This window comes from Chiloscyllium plagiosum, unplaced genomic scaffold (genome assembly GCF_037043375.1).
Source record: "Chiloscyllium plagiosum isolate Xiang-an unplaced genomic scaffold, Cpla_swu_hap1 HiC_scaffold_43, whole genome shotgun sequence".
NCBI lineage: Eukaryota > Metazoa > Chordata > Chondrichthyes > Orectolobiformes > Hemiscylliidae > Chiloscyllium > Chiloscyllium plagiosum.
This window is the reverse complement of record NW_028270181.1, coordinates 27,534,440-27,547,193: the sequence shown is the minus strand read 5'-3', so window position 1 is coordinate 27,547,193 and position 12,754 is coordinate 27,534,440. Positions and strand designations below refer to the sequence as shown.

Here is a 12,754-nt window from a genome sequence, read left to right as displayed (position 1 = left end):
AATCCACCCTAACCTACACATCCCTGGACACTATGGGTAATTTAGAATGGTCAATCCACCTAACCTACACATCCTTGGACACTGTGGTTAATTTAGCATGGCCAATCCACCGAACCTGCACATCCCTGGACACTATGGGTAATTTAGAATGGCCAATCCACCTAGCCTACACATCCCTGGACACTATTGGCAATTTAGCATGGCCAATCCACCGAACCTGCACATCCCTGGACACTATGGGCAATTTAGCATGGCCAATCCACCTAACCTGCACATCCCTGAACACTATGGTTAATTTAGCATGGCCAATCCACCTAACCTGCACATCCCTGAACACTATGGTTAATTTAGCATGGCCAATCCACCTAACCTACACATCCCTGAGCACTATGGGTAATGTAACATGGCCAATCCACCGAACCTGCATATCTTTGGACTCTGGAGGAAACCAGAGCACCTGGAGGAAACCCACCCAGACACAGGGAGAACGTACAAGCTCCACACAGACAGTCGCCTGAGGGTGGAATTGAAGCAGGGCCCCTGGTGCTGTGAGATAGCACCACCGAGCCATCATGCTACTGTTCCAGGTGGCCCTTTATCCCTGAATGGTTTCTGAGGAACAGAAGTGCATTCCCATTGTACTTTGCAATGCAGACAGATGTGTTATATCGTGACATCCACTTGTGTTCAGGCCTGCAGGCTGGAAAATTTCACAGGTCTATTTGATTCACGTTGTAAAAGATATTTCTCCCTAAAGTGAAAGTCAAACCCGTGCTGACATGTTCTCACTGTGTTTTACAGGGTTACGATTTTGCTTTCCTAAGAAAGTCGCGACTGTATGAAGAGTGCGGGGATGACAATGGCTATACCTGGAGCTCACAGTATATTGGAGGGAATAGGTTGGCTGTCTGCTCAAGTACGTCTTTCTGTTACAGTGTCGCAAGATGTGTGCGTGTGTGTGTGAGTCTGCATGCATATGTGTGTAAGTGTGTGTCTGTGTATCTGTGCATTTGTGTGCATGTGTCTGCATGGGTGTATGTGTGCTAGTGTATGTGTGTTTGTGTGTGCGTCTGTGTACATGTGTGTGTGTGCTTGTGTGTGCATATGTGTATAAGTATGCATGTGTCTATGTGTACATATTATGTGTATGTCTGTGTGCATGAGTTTGTGCACATGTGTGTTGCAGCATGTGCATGTATGTGTTTATCAGAGTGTGCATGTGTGTCCGTGTATATGTGAGTGTGCATGTGTGTGTGTGTGTGTGAGTGTGCATGTGCCTGTGTGCATGTGGTTGTGTGCATGGGTGTATCTGTATATGTCAGAGTGTGAGTCTATGTGTGCATGTGTGTAAGTGTGACAGTGCATGTGTCTGTTTGCATGTGTGACAGTGCATGTGTTTGTGTATGTATAGGTGTGCATGTATTTTGTGTGTGAATGTGTATGTGTCTGTGCATGTCTGTGTGTGTGCATCTGTGTGTGTGCACGTGTGTGTATACGCATGTGTGTGTGTATGAGTGTGTATGTTTTTGTGTGTATACATGTTTCAGTGAGTGTGCTGAGTGGGCATATGTGTGTGCCTTTGTGTGAGTGTGCATGTATCTCTGTGTTGTGAGTGTGTGAATGATTGAGCATGTGTGTGTGAGTGTGCATGTGTGTGTGAGTGTCTGTGCACATGTCTGTGTCTCTGTATGTGTATGTGTGTTTCTCAGAGTGTGCATGTGTATTGGTGTATATGTGAGTGTATATGTGTGTGTGTGAGAATCCGTGAGAATGTGCGTGTGTATGTGTGCGTTCGCATGTGCATGTGCATTTATGTGAGTGGGTGTTGAGTATGGTTCTGTGTGTGTGTACGTGCATGTTTGTGTGTGTGTGTATGTCATAGAGTCCTACAGCACGGAGACAGGCCCTTTGGCCCAACCTGGTCCATGCTGACCAAAATGTCCATCCACGCTAACCCGATTCCGCTGCACTTAGCCCATATCCTTCTGAACCTTTCCTATCCATGTATTTGTCCAAATGCCTTTGAAATCTTGTTAATGTACCCGGCAACCACTTCCACTGGCAGCTCATTCCATATGCGTACCACCCTCTCTGTAGAAAAGTTGCCCCTCAGGTTCCTTTTTATTCGTTCCCCTCTGACCTTAAACTGACACCCTCTAGCCCTCAATTTCCCAAACCTGGGAAAAAGACTGAGTGCATTCACCCTATCCTTGCCTCTCATGATGCCATATACTTCTAAAAGATACCCCCCTCAGTCTCCTCCACTCAAAAGAAAAACATCCTAGCTTGTCCAGCCTTTCCCTTTAACTCAGACCATTGAGTCCAGGCAACAGCTTTGTAAATTTCTTCTGCATTCTTTCCAGTTTAATAACATCCTTCCTATAACAAGGTGACCAAACTGAACATAATATTCCAAGTGCAGCCTCACCAATGTCCTGCATAACTGCAATATAACATCCCAACTTCTATACTCAATGCCCTGACTGATGAAGGCCACTGTGCCAAAAGCCGCCTTCACTGCCCTGTCTACCTGTGACTCCATTTTCAGAGAAGCGTGCACCTGAACTCCAAGGTCCCTCTGTTCCACTACACTCCTTAAGGCCCTCCCATTCACCATGAAATTCCTACCTTGATTTGACTTTCCAAAATGCAAGACCTCACACTTATCTATGTTAAGCTCCATTTGCCATTTCTTAGCCCACTTCCCCTGCTGATCAAGGTGTTATGACACAGTGGTGAACCACTCTGTTAATTAAATCAAAAGTTCACCTCACCTCATAATCAATATGAGTGACAGATAACTTGCCAAATTCCACCATTTAAAGAAAATAACGTAAATGCATTCTTTAACTCGAAAAGTGAACATTAAACAACAGCTATTCACAACTCTAAGCCCCCCTTTCTCTTAACTGCTTATTACCTGCCTCCAACTCTATAACAATATGCTGTTCCAATAAAACACTTATTAAAATTACATCAACTTAATTTCAAAACCATACAGCGACTGTCTTCTTCCGGCTGAGGATCTCCCTGGGTCATCTTCTTTCTTTTTACTGTAAATATGTTTCATATGGAAAGGTACCTTTGATAGAGAGTGTTTCAGGTGGCTGTTGTTCTCCTGATGGCAGTTGCTCTGTCTGATTTTCATAATGCTTGCCTTTTTTATAGCCCCAACATCAGATTGTCTCATTGGCTCGATGTTTGTAAAACAATAAATTCAAACTCAATTGGGTTTTAGTATCCTGGGGCATAAGTTAAACTGATTGGTTAAATTTGAATAGTTGTCAAAACAGCAACCAACTCAGGTATCTATTTCACAATGTTACATATTTTCAATTTTCCAGTACACTCTGAGCCTACTAGTGCTTGTAAACTCTCAGTGCAAAATGCATTCACACTGTCTTAAAGGTACAGTACACGCCTTCAACTTTATAATAAAGGTCCTGCTGCAATTTCTGATAACCTTCCTCAGTCCACGATTTTATTGTTATCTGCAACCTTACTAATCAAATTTATTAATGTTTGTATGTGTGGGTGTGTGAGTGTGTGTTTTGTTGTGTGTGGACCAGGCCAGACCCCCTCAAAACATCTTAAGAAGGTTGCCCAGACCCTAACTTTGTCTTATTTTAAAGGCAGATGTAGAGTGGATAATCCTGGTGTGACGCATTTGGTCAAATCACTTGGCTTTAAATAAAACAGAATTTATTCAAACACTACAGATTAAACACGTACAAAAGAAAGCAGAATTTAGAATAACTTAATTTATCAGATAGGATAAATTAAGGATATTCCTGAAGAAGGGCTTATGCCCGAAACGTCGATTCTCCTGTTCCCTGGATGCTGCCTGACCTGCTGCGCTTTTCCAGCAACACATTTCCAGCTCTGATCTCCAGCATCTGCAGACCTCACTTTCTCCCCTAATTTATCAGATAACCCATTGCGACCTAATGAACGAGCTCTTCAATCTGTGCAACATCCCAATAATGCACCCCTTGACAAAAGGTAAATTCAAACATAGGTTCTTACAGGCAAGTGAAATTTCAGAAAGACCGGGCAAGAAACATTTGTTGAAGCATGGAGCCTCTTTTCACTGTAGCTGCCTCTCTAGATCCCCATCAGTTTCTGACTGCCTGCTAAAACTAAACCAAGCTAGAAAAAAACCTGAAAATGTGTTGCTGGAAAAGCGCAGCAGGTCAGGCAGCATCCAAGGAGCAGGAGAATCGACGTTTCGGGCATAAGCCCTTCTTCAGGAATGAGGAAAGTGTGTCCAGCAGGCTAAGATAAAAGGTAGGTAGGAGGGACTTGGGGGAGGGGCTTTGGAAATGCGATAGGTGGAAGGAGGTCAAGGTGAGGGTGATAGGCTGGAGTGGGGTGGGGGCGGAGAGGTCAGGAAGAAGATTGCAGGTTAGGAAGGCGGTGCTGAGTTCGAGGGATTTGACTGAGACAAGGTGGGGGGAGGGGAAATGAGGAAACTGGAGAAATCTGAGTTCATCCCTTGTGGTTGGAGGGTTCCCAGGCAGAAGATGAGGCGCTCTTCCTCCAACCGTCGTGTTGCCATGGTCTGGTGATGGAGGAGTCCAAGGACCTGCATGTCCTTGATGGAGTGGGAGGGGGAGTTAAAGTGTTGGGCTACGGGGTGGTTGGGTTGGTTGGTCCGGGTGTCCCAGAGGTGTTCTCTGAAACGTTCCGCAAGTAGGCGGCCTGCCTCCCCAATATAGAGGAGGCCACATCGGGTGCAGCGGATGCAATAGATGATGTGTGTAGAGGTGTGGAGAAAAAAACCTGAACTGGGAGAACTGGCTACTCCCCTGCCATTGTTCATAGTGACCATTTCCAGACAAATCGGCACCTCTGCCTTTACGATCTCTATTTAACAAAACCCCAGGGACAACATAACCTTCTTAAAGAGACAGCATCGTCATGCCTTCCCTCTTAAAAGGAAATGAATAATCAATGTACAAAGATGGCTTCATTTTAAAACCCCTTAGTCTTACACTGTTAGTACACTACAATACGTATATATTACATTAACTATAACCATGTAAACATGCGCTACTGCATTCTATTTGAGTCTGTTTTACTCCCGCCATCGAATGCCTCTGTTTCTCAACAATACGTCGGCAATCCTGCCCTGCCACATATACAATTTCCAGATTGAATGACTAATAATAAGGTCCATCTAAACAGTCTAGAATTTATGTCCTTTAATTTCTCCAAAAATTTCAATGGGTTATGGTAAGAATACAGTTTTATATACCCAATTGTCTCAGACACATTACTGGCAAGATAAATGTTGAAATGTTGTAATGCCAACACTAATTTCAAAGTCTCCTTCTCATTTGTCAAATATTTCTGCTGATGAATGTTAAACTTCATGGAGAAATACCTGATAGGTCTTTTTTATCTTCTCGTCATCTTTATGCAAGAGCACAGCACCAACACCCACATCATTTGCATCAATAGCCAACTTGAATGGCTTTGCATAATTAGATGTGGCTAATACTGGGGCAGTGGTTAACACAGCTTTCAGGCTATCAAATGCCTTCTGACAGTCAACTGTCCACTGAAACCTCCTGTTTTTCTTTAGTAAATCAGTGAGTGGAGCAGCCACACTGCTAAAATTGGGTATGAATTTCCAATAAAATCCATTCAATTCCAGGAATCATAGTACTGCTCGCTTCATCAATGCTATGGGAAACTCCCCATTTACCTTTGTTTTAGCATTCCGTGGGGCCATCTGTCCATGTCCAATAGCATGGCCCAAGAAGGTGAGTTGGGCTTTGCCAGGTTTATCACCGAGCCTGCCTTCCATAGCCAATCGAATAATTCTGATAAATTTCCTTCCACGTGTGACTAAAAATCACCAGGTCATTAATGTAAACCACACAACTTGGTCATACGGAAACGACTTCACTGATTATTCTTTGAAGTGTGGCTGCCACATGTTTCATACCAAATGGCATGACTTTAAATTGATACAGTCCATTCAGGATAACAAAAGCCAAAATTGTCTTTGGTCTTCAAAGATTGTGAGAAGATTTGTAGCTCGGGTGCTCGTTGCTGTGGTTCTGTTCGCCGAGCTGGAAGTTTTTGTTGCAAACGTTTCGTCCCCTGTCTAGGTGACATCCTCAGTGCTTGGGAGCCTCCTGTGAAGCGCTTCTGTGGTGTTTCCTCCGGCATTTATAGTGGCCTGTCCCTACCGCTTCCAGTTGTCAGTTTCAGCTGTCCGCTGTAGTGGCCGGTGTCTTTGGTCTTTTGGATAAAGGTACCTGCTAGTATCCCCTGAGTAAGTCCAACTTAGAAATATACGCAGTTTGTCCCAGATTCCAAATGTGGAATTGGATATGAATCAGACTTTGTAACTGTGTTGACTTTATGAGAATGAACCATATAACAATTAGGTACCATCCGGTTTTGGCACCAATATTATGGGTGAGCTCCAGTCACTGCAACTCATTTCAATTATGTCATCATGGAGCATACGTTCAACCTCCTTTTGAACCTGTGCCAACTTTGGAGAGTTAAGTCTATATGACTGTTGCTTAATTGGAACAGCATTTCCTATATCTACATCATGCATAATTAGATTAGTACCTCCCAGCTTATTTCCACATATCTCCCCATGCAGTAGCAATAACTCTTTCAGATCATTTCAATTTCCCTCTGGAAGGTAACTCAATAGTTTATCCCAATGACAACATCCTCATTGTCCAATTTCATTTGAGGAATGTCCAATTCAATATCCTCTGAACTTGGTTCTTCAGTCTGTGTTGTAACAAGTGGCACATTCTCTTTTTGCTTTCCTTCCCTGTCAAAATACCTTTGCAGTATATTCAGATGACACACTTTGTGAGATTTCTTTCTGTCTAGAGTCCTTTTCAAATAGTTCACCTCACTCAATTTCCTTTCAACTTGATAAGGTCCACTAAAACTTGCTTTTAAAGGTTCACCTATCACTGGAAGTAACACTAACACTGTTTCTCCATTACCAATACTGTGAGTTTTTGATTTCCTGACTGCTTCCTGTTTCATTGTATGCTGTGATATTTTTAAATGTTGTCTAGTCAACTCCCCCTAACCCGTTATTACCACGGTGTTACAGACTGGTATTACTATTGTATTACAGACGGGTATTACCATGGTATTACAGACTGGTATTACGATGGCATTATAGATGGATATTACCATGGTATTACAGACTGGTATTACCACGGTACTACAGACAGTTATTACCACGGTATTACAGACTGGTATTACCATGGTATTACCACTGTGTTACAGACTGGTATTACCATGATATTACCATGCTATTATCACGGCATTACAGACTTATATCGCCATGGTATTAGCTCAGTATTACAGACTGGTATTACCACAGTATTACAGACCGGTATAACCATGGTATTCAGATTGGTATTACCACGGTATTACAGACAAGTATTACCACAGAATTACAGGCTGGTATTACCATGGTATTGCAGACTGGTATTACCATGGTATTGCAGACTGGTATTACCATGGTATTACAGACTGGCATTACCATGATATTACAGACTGATATAGCCATGGTATTACAGACTGGTATTACCACAGTATTACAAACTAGTATTACCACGGTATTATGGATTGGTATTACCATGGTATTACAAATTGGTATTACCGAGGTATTACAGACTGGTATTATGATGGCATTACAGACTGATTTCTCTTTAAGAGTTATTGGAGAAGAAGAGGACCTTGAGGAAACTAACAGCCATTAATTGCAGTGCCATAAACTTCTCAAAAATAACTAGGCCATAAATATAGTTGCTTAGAGACTTTGGGTTGAGAGAGGAGAAGTGCAGGTGGATTGTGGATATGATGGAGCCTGTAGGAGTAGCTAGCCTGTGGTGTGGACGGCTGAATAGTGTGGGCGGTGAAATCCTGGTTTCTCAATGGTACTTTCAGGTGAAGAGATTACATCCATGTTGAGTTTCTCCCCATCCTGCGACAGGTTCCTGTTTGTAATAATTTGGGTGCAGTTTGCGAAACGTTGTGATAAGGCATAAGAACCAGGAGCAGGGGTCAGCCACCTGGCCCATTAAGCCTGCTGCACCATTCACGACTAGTCTGTTTGTGCATGCAACTTCACTTACCCACCCGCTCACTATAACCCTTAATTGTTCAAAAGTCTGTCTACCTTTGCTTTAAAAAACATTTCATGAAGTAGCCTCAACTGCTTCACTGGGCAGGGAATCCCACAGATTCACAACCCTTCCATTCAGTAAAATCTACCCCCCTCCCCTCCTCCACCCCTTATTTTAAGGTTATGCCCGTTTGTTCTAGTTTTACCTGCCATTGAAAACAACCTCCCTGCTTCTAACAAATCTATTTCCTTCTTAATTTATACATATCTATAAGATCCCCCCTCATTCTTCTAAATTCCAATGAGTAAAGTCTCACTCGACTCAATCTCTCCTCATAAGCCAACCCTCTCAATTTCAAAGTCGATCCAGTGAACCTCCTCTGCACCCCCTCTAGTGCCAGTAAATCCTTTCTTAAGTAAGGAGACCAAAACTATACACAGGTGTATACTATACACACTCTGTACAGCTGCAACATGACCTCCCTGTTTTTAAACTCCATCTCTCTGGCAATGAAGGATAATATTCTGTTTGCCTTCCTAATGACCTGCTGCACCTGCAAACCAACACTTTGTGATTCATGCACGAGGTCACCCAGGTCCCTCTGCACAGCAGCATGCTGCAATTTTTCACCATTTAGATAACAGTCCATTTTGTTGTTTTTCCAACCAAAATCGTCCTTCCAAAGCATTCTCACTGACACTCACTAACTGTTGCCTGGTCCACTTTTTGTGTTATCAGACGTGTTTTTAGGGTTTTTATACTTCATAAACTGAATGGATTCTTTTGCAGTTTTATGATAGCGTTGTTGTTCTCCTTCCTGGTCCATTCTTCTATCACATAATGCATGGCTTACTTCAAAACCAAACCTTCTTTAGACTGTATAAACCTGATTTAAAAATCTCTTCGGTAATTCCAACAACAATTCTGTCACTTATGAGTTCTGAATTCCAAAATGCCACAGTCTTTGCAGATACTAATCTGCAGAGATCATTATTTAATATATCAATGGATTTCTACAGATACTGCACTCTTCTGTTAAATCTTATTCTGTCAAGAATTTAGTTTGTTTTCAAATTAAAGGAATTTTAAAATCGTGTAGATTTTCATCAAAAATATTTGTACATATTTTCACATTTTGACAAATTATAAAGCCATCAGTTGCAGATTCAACTGAATGCATTATGATTAGCTTGTTCAGCTTGTCATTTAGTGTTTAGCTTGAAAGCAAATCTGTATCTTAGGAATTGTTTTTTGCCAAGGTGTCAAAACTTGTGTTCTACTTGGGAGGTCTCGGAAATTAAATCTGCCAGATCATATTATTTGTCCTGTCATGTCTTTCTAATGTAATACACATTTTTTTCTTATTTAAAGTTTTTCAATTCAGCGTACCTCAATGCTGTTTTATTCTTTCTCCCAACGAGATTCTGACTTCTTCATTACAGTAAGGCTGTTTTGTTTCTCTTCTCCTAAATACATTTAAACTGTCATTTAGCAAGGCTGCATCTCTGTACTGCTGAGTGGGGGTTTCCTGATTTCGCAGGCAAATTTTTCCATTTTCTTGTAGCACAGCTATCCATGATTTCCAACCAATCATGGCCCAGGAAAGAATGTTTTTTCCCAAACAATGCCTGATGCCTCTTGCTCTTATTGCAGCCTCAGTAGACCTCTCATTATGTTCTTTTTTTATATTTTGCCTTCTTCAGGTTTTTGAATGTCCCTTTGACATCTTAATTCTGGCTTCACAATGTTCTCACTCCTGTGACCCTTGTTGAAATTACTTCTATGGCCCTTGATGTCATTACTCTAGCCATTCAATGTGATATTCACTCATGGTGGCACAGTGGGTTTGCACTGCTGCCTCACAGTGCTAGAGACGCAGGTTCAATTCCTGCCTTAGGCAACTGTCTGTGTGAGGTTTGCACATTCTCCCTGTGTCTGCGTGGGTTTCCTCCCACAGTCCAGAAACATGCAGGATAGGTGAATTGGCCATGCTAAATTGCCTGTAGTATTAGGTGAAGAGGTAAATGTAGGGGAATGGGACTGGGTGGGTTGCTCTTCGGAGGGTCGATGTGGACTTGTTGGGCCAAAGGGCCTGTTTCCACACTGTAAGTAATCTAATCACTATGATTGCACACTCATTGTGTGCTGCAAGTACTCCTTCCAGCCTTCCCATCCACTCCATTCCAATAATTTCAAGTTGAGTTTTGCTCCATAGGATTTCTAGCTTTACTTATGGAGCTCCAATGTCCATTCACGCCCTGAATGAACATCTTATAGGGATTGCTCCGACAGATTCTGGCAAATCCAGGGGTGACCTGCTTCTCACTCATGCTTTCTTCTGATCTTCCTTTTCTGTCTTAAATGAAAGGTTTTACCACAAAATGCTGTTTCCCCTTTGGGATATTTTCTCTGTACATAATATAACTCTTCAACTGCTTTATTGTTCATCTGTTGCAGCTGTTGGACTGGATCTTAAAACCATAATGCTGTACGAGTCCAGTACATGAGGGGCATGGATAGGGTGAATAGCCAAGCTCTTTTCCCCAGAGTAGGAGAGTCCAGAAGTAGAGGGCACAGGTTTACGGTGAGAAGGAAAAGATTTAAAAGGGGAACTAAGGGGCAGTGTTTTCACGCAGAGGGTGGTACGTGTATGGAATGAACTGCCAGAAGAAGTGGTGGAGGCTGGTACAGCTGCAACATTTAAAAGGCATTTGAATGGGTATATGAATAGGAAGGGTTTAGAGGGATATGGGCTGGGTGCTGGCAGGTGGGATTAGATTGGGTTGGGATATCTGGTCGGCATGGACAGGTTGGACCGAAGGCTCTGTTTCCACGCTGTACATCTCTATGACTCAACTGCTCCTTGGGCTACCACAACTTTCACTGTCACTTGGTTGCATGGAACCACTAAATCAAATTTCAATCTTCACCACAGATATTATGTTTGTTTTGGAATACCTGCAGTTGTTTGCTGCAACCAAGTTATTCTTAATGAGAAGAGGACCTCATCTTAAACATGACATCATTTCCTGCATGACAGAATCAGGGACTAATTAGATTAATAATATAAATATCGTTACTAAGACGAACGGGAGATCTACAGTACCGACTTACATTCCCCGAGATTGTGAGTTGTTTGAGCATCTCCTCATCCAAGTCCTCATGGCATCCTCAAATTGGAAAGAGCTTAATGCATTGTCCAATCCTTTCAGAAACCATCGCTCTATGTAACAGTCTACCTGGGGACAATCTTCCACTAACTCTCTGTGGAGACGCAGCCAGTGAAACAAAGAGCCCACAAAGCCCTGTATGAATGAACCTCCTCACTCTCTCTATGTTCTTTTCCCAGAGAGTTCCATAAGAGTGAGTGGCGTAGCATCTGCCTACTTTCCCAGGACGTGTCAAGATGCATGGTACAACTACACTGAGGAGAAAAGGTTGATTTCAGACTTTAAGGAAGAACTCAGACAGCAGGGCGTAGACAAAGTCAACAGTAAAACTAAGTGCCTGTTGTGTGGGGACCTACTTTCTTAATCCACACACTCCACATACAACAGAGCAAAAGTCAAAGGATTTTTGCATCTCCACTTACTGGAGTTTGATTGTGAAAGTATTGCTGAATGCTAATCCTAAACTCCCTCCAATATTAGTACATTCAGTTTCCTTCCGTATTGCAACACAAAGTATTCTCCTACATTACACCACTGAGCTTCTCATGTTATTATGTGAGCTTCCTCTTATATTACAGTACAGAACACCCTCTTATATTGCAATACTCAACGTCCCCATATATTACAGCCCCAAGATTCATCCTACATCACAACGCAAGAATTCATCCAGGACAAAGACAGAAATTGCTGGAAAAGCTCAGCAGGTCTGGCAGCACCTGTGGAGAGAAATCAGAGTTAACTTTTCAGGTCAAGTGACCCTTCCTTAGAACTATAAATTTCAGAATTCGTCCTATACTGTTATATTGATCTTCTTCCCATATTCTAGCAACAAGTTCCTTCCTATCCCAGAAAGGAAAAAAGCTGCAAAAACCTGGTATATGTCACAAACTGGACTCTCGCAATCTTTTTTCTTCCCAGTATTTTTAATGAGTTTTTTTTGCCTCTGTGATATTGTAGCTCTGAACGTCCTCCGATATCACAGCACCAAGCTTCCCGCTCTATGACAAAGTGAATCTTCCTCACATATTCTTCCTTCTATACCATACTTCCTCATTTTTGCAACAACACACTTTCTCCTAATGCACCAAATTTCATCTGCTATTAAAGTACCAAACTTCCTGTCATATATTGCTGCCAAATGTCAGCTGTATTATGTAATTACAAAGTATATCAATGAAATAAAAACAGCATAGGCTGGTCTGTTTCTGTTTCTTTGTACTTCATTAGCTGTACAGAGATATCACTAGTGGTCATCTAAGGTGCTATGTAAATGAAAGTCTTCTTTTTCTAAGTTAATGTTAAGTTTGGTCACAAAATAATCCCAGGAGCTGAAAACTGCTCAGGGTTTATGCACCAGGAAGGACAACAGTTTGCCTGGAAATAGTTGCCAGAGACGTATACATATTTAAAACTGATGAGTTCAATATATTTAGAGTCATAGAGATATACAGCACGGAA

The 12,754-nt window shown here is 42.1% G+C and overlaps 1 protein-coding gene across 1 annotated transcript in view; it reads left to right on the top strand.

The window, feature by feature from the left end:
* The window catches only part of LOC122541758 (uncharacterized), a 35,103-nt gene extending 22,607 nt beyond the window's left edge, over nucleotides 1-12,496 (top strand). Inside the window, exons 5-6 of the mRNA XM_043678704.2 lie at nucleotides 802-916; nucleotides 11,476-12,496. Coding sequence (XP_043534639.2) covers nucleotides 802-916; nucleotides 11,476-11,660 — 300 coding nt within the window. The 3' untranslated portion in view covers nucleotides 11,661-12,496. The remainder of the gene's footprint in view (nucleotides 1-801; nucleotides 917-11,475) is intronic.
* Nucleotides 12,497-12,754: the final 258 nt, after the last annotated feature.